We start from the raw sequence: 24,644 nt of genomic DNA on the forward strand, positions 1-24,644 counted from the left end.
CTACTCTTTCCTATAAGGTTGCTATGAGTCGGAATTGACTCGATGGCAACAGGTTTTTTTGTTTTTTAGGTGTTAGAATCCCAGCTGTCCCGTGTAGGGTTTTGTGATTGGAAGAATTAAAAAAAAAAAAATCTGAGACTTTTAGAAAAAGCAAAATAAAGACTGACATTTGCTTCCCGCTAAATGAAACTAAACAAGCTTATCTTTCTCCCCTTTTTATTCCACTAGAAAGAACGTTGGACATTTTCCTATAAAAAATAACCCGAGAAAATTAATCCCAACTTTTTTCACTTTTTCCACAATAAGTCCATTTCAAGCAGTAGCGGGGCTCTGCGGAATTTTACCTGTAGAGTAAAAGGGAGTAAAAAAGTTTTTGAGGAAGCGTAAAGAAGTCTCAGGGAAAAAAATCTACTTGCCATAATTACTGTTTTCTCCTGCACCCTACAGGGGTTAATATGAGGTAGTTTTTTTTTTTTTTTTTTTGTACCTTGTAGATGAGGATGTGCAAAAAGGAGGCACACAAAGCAGAGTGAGCCACGACCTACATCTCCTACCATGTGTCAGAAACCATCTTTGGGATATTCTGTAAGAGAAATTACACTGCTTCACAGGAGTAAGGAATCTTCAAATAAAGTTTAATGAGGTTAAAGATTAAATCACCTAAGATCCAAGACCGTGTAAAAACAAAACAAACACTTATGTGCTTATATACACACCAGAAAATGAGTAAGATACACACACACAAAACTGACAGCAGTGGCTTTCTGGTGGCAGACTACACAGAAGTCTAGTAATTTGGAGCTTATCCTCCTAGTATGCTAAAATAACACAAGCTAAAAGCAATTAAAATTAAGCAACAGAATTCTAGACTCTCCTACATCCACCGACTAGGGAACTGCACAATGTGAGGCTCTGGTTAGGAAAGAACTTCGTCTCCAAAGTGGAGCATACAGAGGAGTTTTAGGGAAATTAAGTGCACGTGGAGTCACCATGCCTTGGAAGGCAGCGGGTTTGGTTTTGGTTTGGACTTGAATTCAACCTGCTGCATTTCACCCAAGTGCCCTAGGCAGCCTTGGCTTCCTCCAAGATCGTGGTAAGTACCCACCTCACGGTTTGAAGAGTCAACTAGATCACAAAATTAAAGCCTTGGCCCAGTGTCTGGCGTGTGGCGAAGGCTCGATAAGCATTCATTATTACTATTAGTTATTATTATTACTGCCCCCCTCTCGATGGGACGAGGAAGACGCCTAAAATGTGAAAAGAGTTTCATTTCTCCCCTCAGAGATACTCACGTCGCCCACGGGCAGAGCGAACTGAAAACGCCCCACGGTGCGACCTCGGATGTGGCCAGCAGCCCCTGCCATCGTCCCTCAGCATGGCGGTTACGCTCCGCCAACGGCAGCTCGCTGCTTCCGCCGCCCGGCCTCCTTGGTTGAACCCTAGCCTCATTGGCTGAGGCCTGGAAGCCGTTCCCGCCAGCCAATCAGCTGAGGGGATGACACAGCCCCAGGGCATGCGCGTTGGAATATCTTGGGGGCCAAAGAAGGAGCGTGAAGGTTGCTGCAGGATGTGTTTGCATATTGCTCTTTCTTTGTGATGTTTGCTGAATGTTCGGCTTGTTACCCTAGATTGGGAGGCCAATAAGGGCAGGGCATTGTCTGCTTTCCTTAGTGTTGATGCTCAGTGACTATAATTAGACACTTTTTGGTTAATAAATGAATGAGGAATGCGCATCCCTAAGGGAGCATGAAACTTTTAAATCTTTGCAACTATAATTACATTATCTTGTGTCTGTTATCTCCCCGTGCCCCATGGTGAGATTGGACCAATGTTCTACTGAACAAGCCATGTCTATAACTCCCACTCCCTATTTGCTTACTTAGAACTTAGAATATGCCAGAAGTTTCTTTAGACAATTTGCATGTTGCACTAAGATAGTTCTCATCTGTAAAAACTGATGCCAATCGATGTACAAATCAACTCTAAACCAAAACTAAACCTGTAGCAATGAGTAGATTCCTACTCATAGTAACAACAGAAACTGCCCCAGAGGGTTTCTAAGAAGCAGCTGGTGGATTCGAACCACAGACATTTTGGTTAGCAGCAGCCATAGTTCTTAACCACTGTGACTAACAAGGCTCCCTAAATCTACAACTGTTATGCTATTTCCTCTAACCAAATTCAAGAAGAACTGACAAGGACAAATACAGGCATGAGATATCAGCATCTTTTAGGTCTGTTTTATCATTCTGCAACTAGCTGAACAGGGCTAGATCAATTTACTAAATATCTACCAAACATACGCCACCGTTCCCCCCTATTATCCAAGTCAACTAATGGGCCTCTGCACATGGAAACCAAAATGGCGGCCTCAAGGAGCCAGCATGCAACTCTACGCACCCTAGTCCCTTCTTTCCCCGCCATTGCATCAGCCGATTTAGAGCCGCCCCCCAGAAGCCGACTAATACGCTGGTTCGTGCTGGGGTTGATTGGCATGTTTATTCACCAATAATATCTCATGAGGGTAAGGTGCGGCGGGGCGCTTTCCACCGGCCCATTTTGATTGGACTGGGTAGTGCAGTTTGAGGTCGGTGGTGGCTCCGGCGCAGTGCCGCTGCGTGTTTGCAGGAACAGGTAACAGCAGGACCTGGCGGTGGCTCTGAGGGAAAAATTAGGGACGGCGATCCTACGGACAAGGATCCTACTGAGAGCTGTGCAGCGCTGTGAGAGAGCTGGGGCCGGGCCTTCGGGGGAAAGCGCGGCGGCCCATCGGGCCCTTTGGGCAGGCCCCGCGACACCTCGGGAACCAGGGTCTGGGGAGGAGCCGGGATAGCAGTCCTGGGCGACCCTATTGATCAAGAGTGGCCTTTCCACGGTCTTCTGGATTGCTGAGGGTAGAGTGGCCTGGGGTGGCCTTGCCCCAGGATGGACACCTTGGGAGTACCACGGTTGTCATTGACTACCCACCCAAAGCTAAGGTTTTATCTGCTCTGGTTTTAATACCTTAGGGGCGGGGGGTGGGGGGGCCGGGTGGTCAAGTGGATGGAGTCCCGCTGTGAGCCTTTCCCAAATTCTTAAATAACTTAAGTTACTGACACTGGTACGGGACCACCTTAAAACTTTCTACGCCCGGTCATGTTCAGCTATTACTCTTTCAGAGAGTCTGCAGTTCTCTGTGTGCTTTGAGATATGTGAGTTAATTCAGAGCTTAGTAGTAAAACATTATTATACTTAAACAACAAATTTTTAACACCCCCTGTAATAGATTTGGAGGAGGTAAGTAAGCTTCTTTGGAACTGAGATATGAAAAAGGAAAAGTTAACTAGAAAAGAGAAGACATCAGGGGTGAGGCAGATAGTTTACCTGGCAAAAAAAGGTCTGTGGCTGGAACCTTAAAAAAGTCAAAGGCTAGTGTGATTTAAGGTACCCAGGCCTTTACAGCTACTGCTGAGAGGTGGAATCTGAGGTCCCTCCTTTGTGGCACCTCTGTATCCCTTACAGCCTTCTTTCAATATTTATATTGAATAAATGAATGATGGTGATGAGGACACAGCTTCTAACAGTCCAGCCTCCTTAGGGCTTGTAGTTAATATATTGGATCCTTTTGTATAATACTGCATCTATTTCTGTATATGAGTTTCTTTTAATTAAAGACAGAGACTGTCATTTATCTTGGTTCCCACCATGTAATAGATACTCAGTATGTTGAATGAAGGAGGTAAAATTGAAAATTGATGTGTCTTTTAGAATTTAGCATGTTTACCTCAGGTAGCCTATTTAGAGGAGAAGCAGTGAGCTTTCTTAAACATGTGATGTTGCTGCTCAGTCAGTTAACCTGTTGTAAATTCATTTTTGCCACCATTATCAAGTTTCATTGAGAGCCATAACGAGAAGAATGTGGTATGGAGACTTTCTAAAAACCCTAGCCTTGACTTTTTGATGTAGACATCAAATCTCCATCTGGGAATTTAGTCAGTGTTTTGGCTTTTACAGCCAGTGTTTCACCATCTTTGTGCACAAAGGGCTTTTGTTTGAGTAGTGAATTGATTGAGTTGTGAATAAATCAATTGAAATTGTGCTTAAACATAAATCTGAGAGTCAGTGTCTCATGTTCACAGTGTACATCTGCTTCTTTATTGTATCTTCCTCCTAAGAAGGAAGAAAACTTTGAGCTAAGTGACAAAGTAATTTTATCTGTGCAGTTCCTTTAGTTCCTTCTAGTTTACAAAGAGCTTCCAAAATACAAGGAAGACTCTTGATCCTTATAATCCCCGTGTGGTGTAGGCAGGGTGTGTGTATATATATACGTATATATAATATATATATATGTATGTGCATGTATGTATATGTATGTATATGCATATATATTTCCCCCCAGAAAAGGAAACAAACTCAGGACAAAGTGACTTATTTAAGGTTAGAATTCTAGAGACTTTTAGTAATGTTGTTGAATGAGATGGTCTCCATTTCTCCAGACGCCACTATAGCACCATGCCAGTGACTGAAACCCTGCACCAAAGCCTGTCCCTTCTCCCCAGCCTGTCTCTTAAAGAAATTGTAATAGATGTGAAAGAGCTTTGAAACGGTAAAATTTGTTTTATTTCCCAATTCCCCTCTCTTCTGACTCCCTTTCTCTTTCACTCACTCACTCAGATCTACCTCCTCAGTGTGTCTGCAACATCCTCACTCCTTAGTAATCTATCTAATGGCTGAGGAGGGTTTACCAGTTGCAGTTCTGGGGCATTTCAGTAGGTAGAGGTAGGTACTATTCCTGCTACGTGCAGCTGGTTCCTGGTACCTATAGGTCCATCCCCAGGACTACTACTGCTGACAGCAGCCTCATCAAGATGTCATCAGGCCAAAAATAGAGACCAGGTTGTGGGGATAATGGAACTTGGCACATTTCTAGGCATATAGATGAACACAGAGCTGGAAGAGGCCTTAGAGATCATCTGGTATGGTTGGTGAAGTGAAGTGACTCCCTTAAGCCTTGGAGCTAGGACTAGAACCCAGGTCTCCTGAGCTTCCACTCCTCCCCAGTGGGCTTTTCTGCTGGATTGGAAAGATTATGAGGGCCTTTATCCCCATCCTAATTCCTGGCCCAGGGCCTAGCACGGAGTGGATGCTCAATGCATATTTGTTGAATGAATGAATGAATACATGAATAGGCCACCTCCTGCACTACATAGTGCTTTGGTGTACTGAACTACTCTTACCTTTGAGATTGGCATGGGGAGGAAGGATGCATGGAGGTGCTGTCTGCTGGTGCAGCAAGTTTTGCTTTGATAATGATTTTAACCTTGAATGTTACAACATAGAGGTTTTAGAATCAAACAGCCTTGCTGTGTACTGCTTTGACCTGACTTGAGAAGCCAAGAGTCTTGTGTAATACCTCCTAATCTCTTAGGTCTCTTAGGTCCAGTTCTCTAATTCTCCTTCATTTCTTTCTTTGGTTAGCTCAGTGGGGTGACTTTCAAGATGGACTTGACCCTAACAGCGAGTGAAATCCGGCAGCGATTTATAGATTTCTTCAAGAGAAACGAGCACACCTATGTTCACTCATCTGCCACCATCCCGTTGGATGACCCCACTTTGCTCTTTGCCAATGCAGGCATGAACCAAGTAAGGGTTTTTTCCTTTCCTCTTGGCTATTTGTTCAAATAGGAGGCAGCAGAGCAGTGATGAAAGCACAAGTCCTGGAGTCAGATGGAATCCCTGTTCTGTCACTTACTGTATGATCTTGGAGAACTTACTGTCATTGAATTTCAGTTTCTTCATCTGTGAAACGAGGAATGATAATAGTACCTGCCTTTAGGTTACAGCGAGAAGAAAATAAAGTAACATACGAAAAATGTTTAGCACGGTGTTCTGGTGCTCAACAGGTACTCAAACATTAGCTATTACTATATTTAAATATTATGATAAGAATTTCAGTACCCATGGATAAGAGATAAGATTCTATGCCTCTCAAGAAAAATACAGTCTACTGTCTAGTCTATAATAAAGTTTTGTTTTTTTTTTTTTTTTTTAAAGGAAAAAGCTGTTCTCTTAGAATCAGAGACAAGTCAGTTCCTCAGCAGTCTTTCAGAGCTGTGCTTTCATTCCTATTCTAGGCCATGTATGGTGGGGTTTTTTTTTTTGTTTTTTTTTTAATCTCCTTTCTTGCAGCTACTGCCACCAATGCCACTCTAGATCCACTGCTAAAGAAAATTTTGTAGTCAGTAGGATTTGTGTTTGGGACAAGTTGACCCATAAAAAATATTTGAAGATCTTGTTTTTTGAGAAAACCTCTTCTCTTGAAATATTGGAACCATCACAGTTTATGAAAGGAGCTTAAAAGGAGTTTTTCAACATGTGTGTGACTTTGAAAAATATTGCATAGGCTGATCCTTGACTGGAAGTAGATTCTGGTTACATACTGCTCTCAGGGCTTTCCTATGGTATTGTTCTTTGGAGACCTGCTTATCCCAGTGGATCAGCCAGCCCTGTAGGACATGAGGGGGAAGCCCTTACGACTATTCTCTCTCTTCTTTCAGATTTTTTTTTTTTTTTTGGCATGGAAAGATAAAAGCCGTGGGAACATCGTCCACCTTATATGATATTAATTATAAAATTATAAGAAATGTTTATGTGTGAGTCCTATGTATATTAACCAGAATTGGGGGCAGAAATTTTAGGTGGGCTCTTTCAAGAAAATGGGTTTTCTGGAACACTGGGAAGGTTCTATTCAGGCATACCTGAGCATAGGCTTTGCCTTCTCCCACATGAGCTGGCGCTGTATTTGGTACAAGAACCATGAGAGTTTAATGTCTAAACATCCTCTTAGTAATAGTAACTGTTAGCACGCATACAGTGCTTGGTCTGCACCAGGCACTATGTCTTGTAAATATAATAACTCGTTTGATCCTCACTCTGTTACCATCTCTGCTGTGCAGCTGAGGAAACTGAGGCACTGAGAGCTGAAGTAAATTGCCCAAGCTCGTGTAGCTTACTAAGTGCTGGCATGTGGATTTGTACCCAGGGTTGTCATGTTTTTAACCTTATGCTGTGTTGCCTTTTAATCAGAAATACCTTGGTATTATTATTATTTATAATTCAAGATAGAATTTATAAAGCACCTGCTCATTTCTAGGTAATATGCTAGTTGCTGGATATACAGACATAAGATTGTTTTTGCTTTCAAGGAGTTCATGGTCTAGCGCTGGGCTGCCCAATAGAACTTTCTGCAGTGGTGGAACTGGTCTATATCTGTGTTGCTCAGTATGGTAACCGCTAGCTGCATGTGACTATTGAGCACTTGAAATGTACAATAGAGGGACTGATTTTTTAATTTTAATAAATTTAAATAGTTAAAAATGGCTAGTGGTTACCAAATTGGCAGGTCTAGTGAGAAAGATAAGGCAAAGATACACAAATAACAATGATACATCAATGCATAGCTTGATAAACCCCCTGCATGACCAGTCACCAACTGATTTTACTTCCTTAAGCTCTCGATTTTTTTTCCCTTACTCACCACCTTTACTGCCAATTAAATCAGTTCTGAAATACGTACTTCCAGAATGAGAATGTAAGCATCAGAGACTTGTGAGGAAGCAACGTTCCACTGCATCAGCCTTTGACTGTTATCTTTGATTTGACCTTTACCCTGTGCAGATGGTATCACGGGTAGTGTGTGTACTGTTAAGGAACTAGGGCCAGGGAGAAGCTGCTGCTCCAAGATAGGCTGCTTCTGCTTTGGCCTTTTAGTGCCTCCGGCTTCTGAGAAGTTTCTATATTTCAGGCTAATTAAGTCTGTAACTGAACAGTTTGTATGTGGTTTCTTCCTGACAACCTGATATACCTGTAGGTCTGTGAAAGTTGAAATGTACCTCTTCTTTTTTTAGTTCAAACCCATCTTCCTGAACACTATTGACCCATCTCATCCTATGGCGAAGCTGAGTAGAGCTGCCAATACCCAGAAATGCATCCGGGCGGGGGGCAAGCACAATGACCTGGATGATGTTGGCAAGGATGTCTACCATCACACCTTCTTTGAAATGTTGGGCTCCTGGTCTTTTGGAGATTACTTCAAGGTAAGCTCAAAGCAGAACTGTTGGGGTTTTCAGCAAAATGGTCATTTTCATGGAGGGAAATGGGTTCTAATTTTGTGTGTTTTTAAATGTGAAAGATCATCATCCAGGAGACTCAGGAATGAAGGGCATTTATCAGTTCCAAGTCTTCCTGAAAGTAGTATCTATGGTTTAATGATTTCAGTTTACAGTTGGATTTCTTGTATAATTTGATCCTGAATTTACATGATTTTATAGTGCAGAGGTGGTAGTTTAATACCTGTGTTCCCAGGATCTGGACTTCTTCTAATCAAACCAGATAGATTTTGGTTGGGCCACGTTCCACATCTTTCTTTTCATCCTTTTTGTAGGAATTGGCGTGTAAGATGGCCCTGGAGCTTCTCACCCAAGAGTTTGGCATTCCAGTTGAAAGACTTTATGTTACTTACTTTGGTGGGGATGAAGAAGCTGGCTTAGAACCAGATCTGGAGTGCAAACAGATCTGGCAAAATTTGGGGTAAGAATGGTGAGAGTATGGAGGAATGAAACGATTGCTCAGCTCTGTGCCAGAATGGAGTCTTATGACTTGGTCTACATTGACATTTCCCATTTTGCGGTGTGCATTTTGAGGTAGAGGTGGGTAATAACTGGGAGTAATTATCTCTTGGTGCATTTATTGCTTCTTAGTACATTTGGTTGATCATTCTGCTGTTGAAAGCCAACACAGGATTCTCTCATTTGCCTTTTATATCTTTTTTTTTTTTTTAACTTTTATTGAGCTTCAAGTGAATGTTTACAAATCAAGTCAAACTGTCACATATAAGTTTATATACACCTTACTCCGTACTCCCACTTGCTCTGCCCCTAATGAGTCAGCCCTTCCAGTCTCTCCTTTCGTGACAATTTTGCCAGCTTCCAACTCTCTCTATCCTCCCATCCCCCCTCCAGACAGGAGATGCCAACACAGTCTCAAGTGTCCACCTGATACAAATAGCTCACTCTTCATCAGCATCTCTCTCCTACCCACTGTCCAGTCCCTTTCATGTCTGATGAGTTGTCTTCGGGAATGGTTCCTGTCCTGGGCCAACAGAAGGTTTGGGGACCATGACCGCCAGGATTCCTCTAGTCTCAGTCAGACCATTAAGTATGGTCTTTTTGTGAGAATTTGGGGTCTGCATCCCACTGAACTCCTGCTCCCTCAGGGGTTCTCTGTTGTGCTCCCTGTCAGGGCAGTCATCGATTGTGGCCGGGCACCAACTAGTTCTTCTGGTCTCAGGATGATGTAGGTCTCTGGTTCACGTGGCCCTTTCTGTCTCTTGGGCTCTTAGTTTTCGTGTGACCTTGGTGTTCTTCATTCTCCTTTGATCCAGGTGGGTTGAGACCAATTGCTTTTATGTCTTTTTTTATTTTTAATTCTGAAAATAAAAATAAGTTATAAAAAATTTAAACTATGTAGAAAATAGTATATTTTCTATCATATAGTCTTCCAACCCTTGTTAATATTTCTGTAGCCCTGTGTATATTCATGTGTATGTCTTCTAACAGAATGGGATTCTTCACATGAAACAGTTTATTTTTCATGGAAATGTAATGGTTGCAAACAAAAGCAATGAGGAAAAAGAAAGTCTTTTTTTTTTTTTTAATAATTAAAAAGTATAATCATGTAGCATAAAGGCTAACATGACAAATGAGTTATGTGTGTTCTGTGCTTTGAATTTAGTAGAATTCATGAAGTGCTTGCACACAGGGGGAATCTGAATGTTGGGGTGGGGGCATACCCTCTGTAGGTAGTGGGGATACCCATGATGTCTTCGTCTCATTTTCTTGGTTTCATTATTTAACTCCTTTGTCCATTAATGCACTTGGAAGCAGTGCTTCTCAGTTTTACCACTTCTACTCTCGGTATATTATTCCCATCCAGCTTCCTCTTTTACTTGGTCTGAAACCCCTGCTTGGTTAGACTTTATAGTTTAGTAGAATTGGACATCTGGAGTAGTAAAATACGTGGAACTTAAAGAACTAATTTCCACCCTGCCTTTTTAAATCTGTGTCACTTGGGTTCATGTAAATCTGCATTTATCAAGCACAGTCTTTTGAGCTCTGTTACCTAGATCTTTCAACAAGGTCAGATACTTTGTAAATGTTTTCATCTCCTTGAATTCTTCTTGGTATAATTTAAAGGTAAAAGACAGATGACTAAATTGGGGTTTAGAGAAATGACTTTAAATAATCAACAGCTGTTTTAACATTTTTATTGTCATGTAATTGTATCAATTTTTTTAAATGAAGGAAATTTGAAAAAATATTTGCTTGAATTCTGTTGATATTCAGAATTCAAATTCACATTTAGCATAAACATTTTCATTTTTATGCGTACCTTTTTAGGTTAACCAAAACTTCACTTGTGTTGTTTATGATCATAGCACTTATTTATTTTGTATCCTATTGTAGCCACTCTTGAGAAGATTCCTGTACTGCCCCTCTAGCATGATTTGTATGCAAGCTTAGCACTAGCGATTGCCAAAGAGCATCCCTAAAGATGTCCTTTTGCAGTAGATTCAAGCCTGGGCTGAATCCGTGTCAGAGGCTATAACTGGACTTAACTTTCCCTACTCTGTGCAGGCTGGATGACACCAAAATCCTCCCTGGCAACATGAAGGACAACTTCTGGGAGATGGGTGACACAGGCCCATGTGGTCCCTGCAGTGAGATCCACTATGACCGGATTGGAGGTCGAGACGCTGCACACCTTGTCAACCAGGATGACCCCAACGTGCTAGAGATCTGGAACCTTGTGTTCATCCAGTACAACAGGTGGCCTTGGGGTCCTGCTCCGTTCCTGCTAAGAGTGGTACCTTTCCTTGAGCTGAGTCAGGAAGAGGAACTCAGAGCTGCCTGGCTGTCTTCTCGGCTGCAGGCTGTCTCATAGTACTCCTTGTCTTTGTGGACGGGGTGGGGGCGGCATTGAAGGAGGCATGAGACAGCATCAGGAACCCGGCGGCACCTTTCTTGAGATGTTATTTCTCAGTTTTCCCTCTGCTCTTTGGGATAGGGCTGGGCCTATTCTTTTATAAACTAGTCTTATCCCATATAATACCTGCTGGAGGGCTACTCCTGTAATGCCCTTGCTGTAAGTTGTACTGCTGTGATAAAGCTGATCCCCTTGAACCTTGCCTCGCTCTTCACTGTACCTAGAGTACCCTCTTTCCCTTTCTTCTACCAAACCAGGCAGAGGCAAGTGGCAAATAGTCACAGCCCACAAACTGCTACTTAAGTCACTTTTAATCACCAGGAACTGGGAAGGAGGCAGCCTGAGTCCCTGTTTGTACATCCTCTCTTTCTCTGGCTTATGCAGGGAAACTGATGGCATTCTGAAACCTCTCCCCAAGAAAAGCATTGACACAGGGATGGGCCTGGAGCGACTGGTGTCTGTGCTGCAGAATAAGATGTCCAACTATGACACTGACCTTTTCGTCCCTTACTTTGAAGCCATTCAAAAGGTACTGGCCCTCTTGTAAGCAATGCAGACCTATGTGGAGGGTCCCAGGCTGGGCTCTTAGCAGTGCTGTCAAAGTTAAAAGAACAATGTAGTTTGCTGGCTGAGGGCATCTGTGACCATCTACCTCCTTCATTGCTAACAACACCAGGCTCTAGGCACAAGATACCGTAATCTGAAGTGCAGGAAGACTGGCTGGAGGCTCCTTACTGCTACGACTGTTGCTTTTATCGGGGTTACAAAACCTGGCAAGATGGCTGTTGTTTCTGCTAATGCTCCCTCAGTCCTCCTAGGGCAAGCTGGGCCTCAAAGAGCTGCTTCCTGACGGGTTGCCTCCTGCTTTTCTCTGTAGGGCACAGGTGCTCGGCCGTACACCGGGAAAGTTGGTGCCGATGATGCTGATGGAATTGACATGGCCTACCGGGTGCTGGCTGACCATGCTCGGACCATCACCGTGGCACTGGCCGATGGTGGCAGACCTGACAACACAGGCCGGGGGTATGTCATACATTGGGCAGTATTAAGATCGGCACAATGCTTTTCATGACTCTTTGTGGGACTTAAGGAAACCCTGGTGGCGCAGTGGTTAATTGCTACGGCTGCTAACCAAAAGGTCGGCAGTTCGAATCCACAAGGCACTCCTTGGAAGCCCTGTGGGGCAATTCTATATTACCATTACTTTATCTTTTGGGTGGTTGAAGGGATCTTTTCTTAGGGATTAAGGGAGTTTCAACTCATGTTAAAGAGTTACTACTATGTTAAATCTTTGCTATTAAGTACAAAATGATAAGAATTGTATTTAAGGTTATCACATATGATATCGGCAGGGGTGGCGGTGAGCGAGTATTGACGAGCCCTAGGAAACTCTCTGACTGACAGGCAGGACCGGCAAGCTTGGGCATCAGGTATACCAGCTGGTCAGTACTTCTGGGTTAGCAGAATGCAGAAGGAAAACAAACCAGGGTTACTTTAGATCATCTTTGATGTGTATTTGTGGATATGTTACTGAGTTTTATCCTGGAATTAATGATCTTGGGGAATGCAGAAAGAAATAGGCTTAGGATAAAACTCTAAGAAAGAGAAAGAAGTTCAGTCACATTGCTTTGGGTTATACTTCCAAAGAACCCACTACAAAACAGTATAGAATGTTGTATAACAGGAAACCATGTTCTGCTTCTTACAGCTATGTGTTGAGACGGATTCTGCGCCGGGCTGTTCGATACTCCCATGAGAAGCTCAATGCCAACAGAGGTTTCTTTGCTACATTAGTGGATGTCGTCGTCCAGTCCCTGGTGGGTATATTCCCTGCTTGCCTTTTCTGTGCTAAAGCAAACACTTTAAGATGGAAAGGGTGGGAAACAGCATACTGTTACCACTAGTGAGGGTTATTAGGAGGAAACGTGGGATAGTTGCTGGCTTCACTGGCCCACATCTCTGCTGCCCCTTAATCAGGGAGATGCATTTCCTGAGCTGAAGAAAGACCCAGACATGGTGAAGGACATCATTAATGAAGAAGAAGTGCAATTTCTCAAGACTCTGAGCAGAGGGCGTCGCATCCTGGACAGGAAAATTCAGAGCCTGGGAGACAGCAAGACCATTCCCGGTAAGGACCAGCGTGTTCCTCTCTCTAAACTCGTTGCCGTAAACTCAGTTCCAACTCATAGCAACCCTATAGGACAGAGTAGAACTGCCCCATAGAGTTTCCAAGGAGCAGCTGGTGGATTTGAACTGCTGACCTTTTGATTAGCAGCGCAGCTCTTAACCACTGCGCCACCAGGACTTCATCCTCCACCTGTTCAGGCTGTTTTTCATCTCTCTGGGAAAGGCAAGCTCTTTTTCACAAACTAACAGTGGACTCCAGTGTCTACAAAGGCTAACCTTAGCTTGGTTAAAATGGTTTTCTGTGTAAAATTGGGTTGATAGTAAAATTATAAAAGCAATGTATCATTGTGGTAAAATATTTGAACAATACAAAGATACGTGAAGCAAAAAAGTGAAAATCCCCTTTCTCAAACTCATTTCCTGGAGATAACAACTCTTTAAGATTCACACAGAAATATATTTGGGTATTTATGTGTATGTGTGTATATCTGTAAGGAGCCCTTATGGCAGAGTGATTAAGCACGGGGCTGCTAACCAAAAGGTCAACAGTTTGAGCTTACCAGCCACTCCATGGGAGAAAGATGTGGCAATCCGCTTCCATAAAGATTTTATAGCTTTGGAAACCTTATGGGCAGTTCTGCTCTGTCCTGTGGGGTCGCTATGAGTTGGAATTGACTCGATGGCAGTGGGTGTGTCCTGTGGGGTCACTATGAGTTGGAATTGACTCGATGGCAGTGGGTTTGGCTTATATTTTCTAAGCAAAAAATGGAAAGATGTGATACATACTGTTTTTCAACTTGCATTATTTTTCACTGAAAGGGAAAATGAATTTCACGGTTTTTTTCCCCCCAACTGTTTTATTGAGGTATAACGTACAAAGGGTAGCCTGATGAATTTTCACAAAATGAAAACACCTGTGTTCAGATCAAGACCAAGAACTTCACCAGGAGGCTGTTTGTGCTTCCTTTAAGTCGATTCCAAAAGATTTAATGGATTTTCTGAAGGTGCACAGGATCAGTACTAACTTGCTTTATCTGTCACACCCAGCGTCCTCCTTGGAAGGGCTTGGTTGGAAAAGGAGAAGGTCGCTCATGTTTGTTCTGATGCAATTTCTTTGCCTTATGTAGGTGACACTGCTTGGCTCCTCTATGACACCTATGGTTTTCCAGTTGATCTCACTGGACTCATTGCTGAAGAGAAGGGCCTGGCGGTAGACATGGATGGCTTTGAAGAAGAGAGGAAACTGGCTCAGGTAAAGAATCTGCAGAGCAAGAAGGAAACTCAGTACCTACCAAGGCAGGACTTGGCGTGAAACAAGCAGAGTTTTCTTCCATTAAAGTCTTTGAAATTCCGTTTTTCTCTAGACCAGTGGTTCTCAACTGGGTGCAGTTTTGTCCCCCAGGGGACGTTTGTCTGGAGACATTTTTGGTTGTGGGAGGGGTGCTGCTGGCTTCTAGTGGGTAGAGGCCTGGGATGCTGCCCCACATCCTACAATGCACAGGACAGACCCCACAAGGAAGAATTACCTGGCCCAAAATGTCAATAGTGCCAGCATTGAGAATCCCTGTTTTAGAGCTTTACATTGGGCAGATTTTAACTATTTTGTGTTCTTTAGACTTCTTATTCTTCCTACTTTAGAGTTACTTATGCTTATTTCTAGGATCCCTGGTGGCGCAGTGGTTAAGCGCTCGGCTGCTAACAGAAAGGTTGGCAGTTCAAATCCATCAGCCACTCCATGGGAGAAAGATGTGGCAGTCTGCTTCTGTAAAGATTACAGCCTTGGAAACCTTATGGGGCAGTTCTGCTCTGTCCTGTGGGGTTGCTATGAGTCAGAATTGACTCAATGGCAACCACTAACAACAACATGCTTACTTCTCTTGCTGGCAGCTGAAATCACAGGGTAAGGGAGCTGGAGGGGAAGACCTCATTATGCTGGACATTTATGCTATCGAAGAGCTTCGGTCCAAGGGTCTGGAGGCAACAGATGATTCCCCAAAGTATAATTACCATTTGGACTCCAGTGGTAGTTACGGTATGCTGCTGTGCTCCTTTCACCTGCTACTATTACTGACCCTTATTTTGGGGAATCTTGAGAGACGAGTCTCAAGATCCAGTGCCCGTTATATCTCTGAGGGCCTCTACTTTAGCACTGTAGTCATGGTCTGTACTTCTGTACTTAAAGACACTCTCGACTAGTGATTTTTTAACTCCTTGAAATAATTATAGATTCATGGGAAGTTGTGTTAAAAAGTCCAGGAAGGTCCCACATACCCTTCAACCACTTCCCCAAATTCTGACATCTTGCATAATTATAGGACCACATTAAAGCCAGGAAGTTGACATTGATACAGTCCACGATCATTATTGGATTTTGTATCAAGACAGTAGCAAGGTTAAAAAGAAATCATGTTTTGGCTTTTTTTTTGTTCCAGCAGAGAACAATCTTATACCTAAATCTATCTAAACAAGCCCTAAGATGAATTCATCCTTTGTGAATTGACCTTGGAGTAAGGATATGCTACTCTTAAAGACCTGCTAGTCAGCTTCAGCAAGTTCCTACTTGATAACTCAGAGTTGCCAGCTGTCCCGGCTTGCCCAGTTTTAGTACTAAAAATCTCTTGTCCTAGGAAGCCCCTCACTTTGGAGCAAACCAGGACAGTTGGTCACTGTACTGAGTGTTGTATTCTCTCATGGAAAACCAGTGTGCTAACCTCTTTCATGGAGTCAAATGGGCTTGCTTTTCAAAATAAAATTACACAATTAGGACCTAAGGAGAGTTTCAGAAACAGAGTCAGCAAAAGCTGGCTAAGAATGTGTGAGTGAAGTCACTGACCCTGTCTTTTCCCTTCTATGCATTTTGCATTGAACAGTGTTTGAGAATGCAGTGGCCACAGTGATGGCTCTGCGCAGGGATAAAACGTTCGTGGAAGAAGTGTCCACCGGCCAGGAGTGTGGAGTGGTGCTGGACAAGACCTGTTTCTATGCTGAGCAAGGAGGACAGATCTATGATGAAGGCTACCTCGTGAAGGTTGATGACAACAGTGAAGACGTGAGCCAATAGTTTTTCTCATTAGCCAGAAAGGGGCAAACCATGGGTCCAGTCTGATGGAAAAGCCTTTCTCACCACTGAGCACTCCAGGCCTCCGGGGGAGACAGGACACCTCTGTGGGCAGGGCTCCACTGCAGCACTTCTGAAAATAAAGGAGCTGCTGCTAGGACCGTGTTGCCTTCACAGCCATTAGGCACCCTTGTAGGAGGATCTTTGGAGTCCAGGTACTTAGGTTGTCCCCACTTCCTACATAGTTTCCTCACAAATAAGGAGCGGCAGCTCTGAAGGACAGACATCTTGTAGAAAATCATCCTCTAGCTCTGTCTCCACTGAATTTGTCACCCTAGATGAGTTACCTAGTCTTCTTGGGCCTCAGATTTTTTACCACAACTTCTGATTCCCTAAGACACTCCCTAATTGTGTCTGTGTGTACACGTATATAAATATCATACATAAATAGTTTTACATATCTGTACGCACACACATACATTAAGGAGAGTTGAGAATTTGTGTGTGTGTGTATCTAAAAACTACGTATACATACATGTCTCTTCCTTGGCCCCACTTAGAAGACAGAGTTTACAGTGAAGAATGCTCAAGTGCGAGGAGGGTATGTGCTACACATAGGAACCATCTATGGCAACCTGAAAGTGGGGGACCAGGTCCGGCTGTTTATCGATGAGGTGAGTTGCATTATGCTGGCCGGCATTGGATCTGGTTAGTAATCACTTCCTTCTTTGACTTTAAATTGGTTCACCATTGTTGTCCCTCCTAAGAGAAATTCTAAGTAGCGTGCAGGAGTACGTTTTGGTGCACTTGGATTGTGGTTGATGGATCTGAGGGTGAAGTCTCTGTGTTCCCAAGTCAGACCGTAGTTGAGATCCCACAGACTTGCTTTTGCGGATCGCCTTTCTCTGGGTTAATCTGGAGCCAAGGATCCGGTGTTAGATCAGAAATAGGTTCTGCTGCATGTAACAGAGGTCCAAAATTACAGCTGCTTAATGCAAGATAGAAATGTGTTTCTCAACTAAATATCCAAGCTGATACAGAGGCTCTGACCCACAGAGGCTCTGACCCACAGAGTCACAGGGCCCAGCCTTTTCTTGTTGCTTCACCATCATTCCTGGGGTGTTGCCTCTGTGTTCATGGTACAAGAAGGTCAGATCCATTTTCTACGCCAAGCGTCAGCAAACTTTGTAAAAGATCAGATAGTAAATTTCAGCTTTGTGAATCATACAGTCTCTGTCACAGCTACTCAACTCTGCCATTGTAGTGAGAAAGCAACCACAGACAATATATAAACCAAGGGGCATGGCTGTGTTCTAATAAAACTCCGTTTATGATGATAGATGGCAGGATGGATTTGCCCTATAGGCTGTAGTTTGCCAGCCCCTGTTCTAGGCAGTGGGAAGGAGGATACACATCACGTCTCCTAACCCACTGACCAAAACTTAGTCAGTCACACAGCCATGCTCGGCTGCAAGGGAAGCTGGGTAGTATAGCGTATTCTGGGCAGCCTTGCATCCAACTAAATGTTCTAGTACTCAGGAAGAAGGCGAGAACGGGTCTGCTGCAGACCTCTGCACCACCTACTCTGCCTTTTCCAGCCCCGACGCAGACCTGTCATGAGCAACCACACAGCCACCCATATCCTGAACTTCGCCCTGCGCTCGGTCCTTGGGGAAGCTGACCAGAAAGGCTCACTCGTTGCTCCTGACCGACTTCGGTTCGACTTCACTGCCAAGGGAGCCATGTCCACAGAACAGATCAAGGAGGCAGAAGAGATTTCGAACCAGATGATTGAGGCAGCCAAGGTAGGTTGGGCTATGACTAAGCTCTTGGGATCATGAGCACCATCACCTTCTATCCACAGAGCCTCAGCAGTCCACTTGCTGTTGTGTCATTGTACCATTTGTACCATGTCCTGCCTTGCATACAGATTTGCTTAAAGCAGTGATTCTCAACCGTGCTGGGTAGGGGGTAACTGGTATTAGGTAGAGGGCTTGGGGGAGCGAGGAGAGGGAAGTCTTCCCTCCACTGCCCTACTTAGGAAAACCAGGGCTATCTAGTCCTGTCTGCCTTACCTGCAGTACTTCACATAAACTCTGGTCACAATGTGACAAAATAACTGGGAAATCCTATGGTGGTCTCCTTGGCTTTGCACATGGTGCATTATTTCAGGAGGCTCAGGGCACATGATCAACAAAACCAGGACTGGAAACCCAGAGTTCTGTGTAAGGCCACACTCTCCCTGCTGGACTGGACCCCAAAGAAGATTTTTCCCAGAGTTTTTCTCTCTCTCCCTGGCAGCCTGTCTATACCCAGGATTGTCCCCTGGCAGCAGCGAAAGCTATCCAGGGCCTGCGGGCTGTGTTTGACGAAACCTATCCTGACCCTGTGCGTGTTGTCTCCATCGGGGTCCCAGTGTCCGAGCTGCTGGAAGACCCCTCAGGTCCTGCCGGCTCCCTCACTTCTGTCGAGTTCTGTGGGGGCACGTGAGTACCTCAGGAAGAACAGCAGGGGCTGGGGCCACCTGGTTTTATGAATTTGGCATTGTCCTTTAGGAAGGTGGGAGTAGCCAGGCCACCGTTCATTTTTCTGAGGTTGAAATGAAGTTGCCAAATAGCATTCCAAGAATCCTTGCATCCTAGTGGTCCAACTAGACTCCTTAGTGTCTGATCTTGACGTTTCTGGGTGTGCAATGAAATATTCTTTGGGAGAAGAGGGTAAAAACACTCTATTAATACCACACACTCGGCTGATCCTGACAAGTAGGCTGGCTGTGAGTCTAGGGTCCAGCAAGACCCTGGCATGCTCACTGAACTCCTGATCTGTTCTGGAGACTTACCCCCCAGGCTCAGAGCCCAGAAATTAGGCCACATGGTAGAACCAGCTCAGTTTGGCTTGAGAGAGCCACTTGTTTCTGCCAACTTAGAGTCCTCCATAGCCCTTGGGGTGTTTCTGGGAAAGGTCCTGATGGCCTGGGCAAGTCCCCTGTTTCCAAAGGAACCTTGATGCAAAAGACATTCTTAAGGTCATGGTAGAGCCCACCGAGGGCCTCCTGCAAGCCTTAGGTAGGAGGGGTGTGTGGAGGGTGGGGTGGGGACCTGAGGGGTCAAATTCTAGGCCTCCCTGGACTTCCAAATGATCCTTACTTCTACCTTTAATGCCTATTTGCATGACACTCTTCAGGACACAGAAAACAGCAGGAAGGACTCCATACCTCCCTCACAGAATGTGAGAAGTAATGAGTATTTGAGGTTCCCTGAGCAATTGGGAAAGAAAACCTACAGTATTTGTAAGGGATTGTGTAAGATGTTAAAAGGAATTCACCACCATTCTCAGCTATTGAGCGGGGATATAAGAACATATGTAGTTCATGTTCCACCAAAGAGGACCAAATATGTGAATGAATTTAGCGCCCTAACAGCAGTAATATTTGTATTGAATATCAGCAATTACAAAGCACTCTCATGTTTATCTCATTTGATTTTCACAACAGCCCTGTGAGCAAGATTATCCCAATTTTATATGAGGAAACTGAGGCTCAGAAAGGTTGTCTCTTGCTCAGTGTCATGACGCTTTCAAACCCAGGCCTTCTCCTGCTGCTTCTCTTGTCCTCATTTGCCAGACCTGTGTTCTGAATTCCCTTTGACAGTAAGGACCTTAACCCACGTTAACCCTTGAGAAAGCTTCCTGGGGAAGGACTGCTAAATAGGGCTCAGGTGTCCCAGCCAAGGGCCCCAAGGTGTGCTGAGGAGGCCAGGGCGGCGGGGCTTCCCCTTCCCTGCAGACTTTCTGTTCTACGATTCAGGCACCTACAGAACTCAAGTCACGCAGGAGCTTTTGTGATTGTGAGTGAAGAAGCTATTGCCAAAGGCATCCGAAGAATTGTTGCTGTCACAGGTGCTGAGGCCCAGAAGGTGAGTAGATTGAGCTGGTTGCAGGTAATTTGAGCAAGAAGAGCCCCACCTAGGAGTCCACAGTTGCAAACAGCAGACAGAATTTCAGGTACAGACTGTGCTACCCCAGAACATTTCCTCCAGTTACCCCTGACTGGCAGGAGAAAGCCACCACTGGGCAAGATTTCCTAGATACCCATGCCCAGGAGGGTAAGCCATGGTTTGCTGTGGCTTTGGGTGCCCCCAGCACATATCCACATAGCTTCTGGGATTTGTGCCTAGTTTGAGATGCATGTGAGGGTGCAGGGGCGGGCAGTTGCTCTGAGGGTTGTTATTTCATGGGTGAGAAGGGCTCCTGCTTCACAAGGTCTTGGTCATCCCCGAGCCTGAGTTAGGGTGCAGCTTTCCTGCTGGCCAGGTATGTGAGGAAGGTGCTTCTTTCTGGGGCATCAGGCTGCAGGCACTTGCTCCCTGAAGGAAGAGAAACTTCTGGTGTCCTGGGGTGTGTTGCTTCATAGCCTACCATCGGGGCTTGCCACAGTTGTTTACCGATCAAATGGTGAAGCAGAAAGTTACCTGCCCCAGATTTTGAAATTCTGATTTCTCTCTCCCAGGCCCTCAGGAAAGCAGAGAGCTTGAAGAAATCTCTGTCTGTCATGGAGGCCAAAGTGAAGGCCCAGACCGCGCCAAACAAGGATGTGCAGCGGGAAATAGCTGACCTTGGTGAGGTACAGACAGCCTCCATCCCTTCCTCCCAGGGCCTGATTTATTCATCAGGTACAGGACACTGCTCAGTGCTGGGTCCTGTGCCTGATGAATAAAACATTATCCCTAGTCTTTTTTTTTTTTTTTTTTTTATTGTGCTTTAAGTGAAAGTTTATAAACCAAGTCACTCTCTCATACGAAAACTTATATATATACCTTACGATATACTCCTAGTTGCTCTCTCTCTAATGAGACAGCATATTCCTTCCCTCCACTCTCTTATTTTCATTTCCATTCAGCCAGCTTCTCCCCTCACTATGCCTATTCTTGAAGAACTCACTGGAACTAGCCAGGTCGTGGTTCTCAGTGGAATGGGGCCTCAGGCTGACGTCTGCTGATGTCTCCATGGATCCTGGCCTGTGGACCCCTGGTTCCTGCCTGCTGCTTCCATTGCTGATGGCAGGAGAGCTCATTCCAAGCATTGTGTCAAGGGAGTTGGGGAAGGCCTCTGTATCCAAGCCTGCCTGGTGTTTTATATTAATATCTGGTGGCTCCCCCGAGCCTGTCACAGGCTCTGTGTTCATGGCCTGGTGAAGGCCAGGTCTCACAGGGATCCTAGTCTCCATACTGTTCCTCTCTCTCCAGCCCTACTTGTTACAACTGCTATGGTTGCTCACATACTGACTGTTCTTGAGGCCAGTAGGCACTTGTTTTTTGTTGTGTTTTCTTCCTTCTCTCTGCTTCATGGACACTCAACGGGGAGGACTTTGTATTCAAAACAGATGTGATAGGGTGGGGCTGAGGCCTCACTTCCTAGCTCCCAGTCTGCATCCACATGGTCTTCCTGTTGTGGTTCCAGGCCCTAGCCACTGCTGTCATCCCTCAGTGGCAGAAGGATGAACTTCGAGAGCACCTTAAATCCCTGAAGAAGATAATGGATGACCTTGACCGTGCTAGCAAAGCCGATGTCCAGAAGCGAGTGAGTCCTGGCAGTGCTGGTGGCCAGAAGGGAGCAGAGAGGATTTACTCAGCAAAGGCTGGGAGAGCTGCTTTCTGGGTTTGGGAGGCTGGGTCTTTGATCTGAAGTTTTCCTGGACTTCTTCCTTTCAGGTGTTGGAGAAGACCAAGCAGCTCATCGACAGCCACCCCAACCAGCCCCTCGTTATCCTGGAGATGGAGAGCGGTGCCTCAGCCAAGGCAACCAGGGGCCCAGGGTCTAGTGCAGCTCTGTGTCTGTCCCATTGCTTGTTCCCTTCTCTGGCCTCAGCCCTCTGGTGGCTGAAGTATGGGAGGTGTGGCTTTGAGAGCCCACTGTCTCAATGAAGGTTAGCCTGAGCTATGAGAGCTGGTGGCTGAGCTGTGGCTCCCAGCAGAAAAAAGGAGCAGCTTCCCGGAAGGCAAACCTCAGGACTAGAGGCCATGGAGGCCAGGCCCTGTACCAGGCTCCTCCTACAGCTTCCCGGGGCCACGCCTACTCTTGGAACGTGGGTGGGGGCGGTGCTCCGAGGCCTGAGACCGCAAACCTGTCACATGTGAGGAAAGTTGCCTAGACCCCAGTGCCATGATCTGACACCAGATTTTCCCCACAGGCCCTGAATGAAGCTTTGAAACTTTTCAAGACACATTCCCCTCAGACGGCCGCCATGCTCTTCACTGTGGACAATGAGGCTGGCAAGATCACATGCCTGTGTCAGGTGCCTCAGGTAGGAACCCCCTGTGCTTGCTCCAGACCCCACAAGCTGCTGTCACTGTGGGAAGTGTTGTCTCCAGCTTTGTAGAGGGAAGTCAGTTCTCACAGTTGGATGCCAAGGCCCACGGAAGTTTGTGCAGTGTCCATTAGGAACAGCTGTTCTCCTACCCTCCTCTTTGGTCACTTTTGCCAGTACCCCTTACCCTCAGGCCTTCTCTTTGGTAAAAAATAATAAGTTTCATTGTACTGGCCAATACTTAGCTTTGACTTTGAGGTGCCCTTATCCTGGCAGGGACCATCGACTGCCCCCGTGCACTTGCTCTAGAATCTGTCTCTGCCTCTGGCAGCAGCCCGTGTCCTCACACAGGACAGGAATGGTCCCTCGTCGTTTCTCCTTCCCGCCCCTTTTCATTCCCCCCTCAATCCCATCCTGTCTTACTCCCACTTTTCCTTCCTGTCTTCCAGAATGCTGCCAACCGGGGCCTGAAAGCCAGTGAGTGGGTGCAGCAGGTGTCAGGCCTGATGGATGGCAAAGGTGGTGGCAAAGATGTGTCTGCCCAGGCCACGGGCAAGAATGTGGGCTGCCTGCAGGAGGCACTGCAGCTGGCCACATCCTTTGCCCAGCTTCACCTGGGAGATGTGAAGAACTGAGGGGAAGGGTGGCTTCCACTGGGAAGCATCTGCTCCTTACCAGGAAGTGACTGCCCCTCACCAGGATGCATCAGTCCAGATGGGAGCTCTTCATCCGCCACAGGGACATTCAAATCCTGGACCTTTAAGCAGCCCCATCTGTCCTCGTAGCCCAGCAATCATTGGAACATAGTCAGGGCACTGTCCTTCCCTGTGGCTCCGTGCCCACTTTACATTTCCACCCCAAGCCCTATAGTCAGTGCCATCCGTCCAGAACCATTACCCCAGAATTGCTATTTATCATTGTCCTGCACCTGTCTATACTTCTGAGGTATATTCCTCCACAGACCTGAGGCTTTTGGGTGTGCAGGTAGGAATTACTTTTGCTGCAAAGAATAAAAGGACCATGTGCAATACTTGATGATACCTTGTGATCGATCCCCCGCTTCCCACCCAGGTGTCCCATGATTCACAGCCCGTGGCTCCCTGGGTGTCTGCAGCATAAATGCAGTGGCTGCAGCTGGCTTCTGGCTGAAAGGACCAGTCCTCCTCAAGTCCAACCCCAGGCCCCCTGAATTGTGCGAATGGCTCCTGGGATTGCCTCAAGAGATCTATGGAGGTGGAGGCAGGCAGAATAGGTGGGTGAGATGGAGAGGCAGCTGTTGGGAGTGTGAGATGAAGTGTGAGGTTAGAGGCATGCTCCAGTATAGGAGGTATTTAGGGTGCAGCCATTGCCTCCTCCTCCAGTGGCTGCCCCGCCATTCCTACTTCCTTGACCTAAAGATGGTTAGAATACCCTACCCTGGCCCTGAGCCCAGTTCACCCAATTGAAGACAGCTAGGTTTGACAGTAGTGTGAGGGGAGGTAAAAGGTACTGCTTGCTGCGGCAGCTGTGACTGATTCGATGCCCTTGGGTACAGCATGCTGGCTCTGTGGCCCGTGCTGGCAGAGGGGAGGAAGTAGGGAAAGCAGGTCTATGCTAGGAGAAGCAGCAGAGGCCAGCTGTCAGGCTGTCAGGCCTGGGGCTGAGGGGCTGTCCTTGCTTGGGTGAGAGAAGCAGCCAGAGGGAGGGTGCTGAGGCCCTGGATATAACCAGCACAGCCAGGTGAAGAGTTAGGGATACAAAGACAATTACACAGTCCAGGGATGAGGGGACACGTAATACCATTCATTCATTCTACAGAGTGTTTACACCAGCCGGGCATGGAGTGTACACGAGTCAACAGAAAAAAGGCCCCTGCCCTCCGAAAGCAGTAGGGAACACAGGCATGAAAAAGTTAGGAAAATAGCTGCAACGGGTTTGGTTGTTTTGTTTTTTTGTCACAAGTGAAAGGAAAATACGATCTGGGTTTGCCCTGGCTTGGCAGGTTGGGGTCATCCCAGCCGGCCCACGTCCCGCTTGCTGCGGACCAGGGCTCTGTAGGGCCCGCAGTTCTCCCTCCGGGGCGGCAGGGGGCGGTGCAGCCCCACCGCTATCCCGACAGACCCCGCGCGGGCGCGCATCTTAAGCGGGCGGAAG

The 24,644-nt window shown here is 45.9% G+C and overlaps 1 protein-coding gene across 3 annotated transcripts; it reads left to right on the forward strand.

The window, feature by feature from the left end:
• The first annotated feature begins 2,541 nt into the window (after positions 1-2,541).
• AARS1 (alanyl-tRNA synthetase 1) lies at positions 2,542-23,555 on the forward strand. 3 transcript variants are annotated; one of them, XM_049864398.1, is made up of 21 exons: positions 2,542-2,634; positions 5,458-5,622; positions 7,887-8,075; positions 8,423-8,568; positions 10,674-10,865; positions 11,407-11,551; positions 11,900-12,045; positions 12,731-12,839; positions 13,000-13,150; positions 14,277-14,401; positions 15,037-15,181; positions 16,020-16,198; positions 16,768-16,881; positions 17,806-18,012; positions 18,509-18,693; positions 20,013-20,121; positions 20,715-20,828; positions 21,665-21,784; positions 21,916-22,002; positions 22,395-22,508; positions 22,961-23,555. In XM_049864398.1, the coding sequence occupies exons 2-21, from the start codon at positions 5,479-5,481 to the stop codon at positions 23,144-23,146; spliced, it is 2,907 nt and encodes a 968-aa protein (XP_049720355.1). In that variant the 5' UTR covers positions 2,542-2,634; positions 5,458-5,478; the 3' UTR covers positions 23,147-23,555. The 3 variants fall into 3 exon arrangements, with proteins under 3 accessions (XP_049720355.1, XP_049720356.1, XP_049720357.1); XM_049864399.1 differs by lacking the exon at positions 2,542-2,634 and adding an exon at positions 2,639-2,723; XM_049864400.1 differs by lacking the exon at positions 2,542-2,634 and adding an exon at positions 4,378-4,585.
• The last annotated feature ends 1,089 nt before the right edge of the window (positions 23,556-24,644 follow it).

The sequence above is a fragment of the Elephas maximus genome, chromosome 21, assembly GCF_024166365.1.
Source record: "Elephas maximus indicus isolate mEleMax1 chromosome 21, mEleMax1 primary haplotype, whole genome shotgun sequence".
NCBI classification, from domain to species: domain Eukaryota; kingdom Metazoa; phylum Chordata; class Mammalia; order Proboscidea; family Elephantidae; genus Elephas; species Elephas maximus.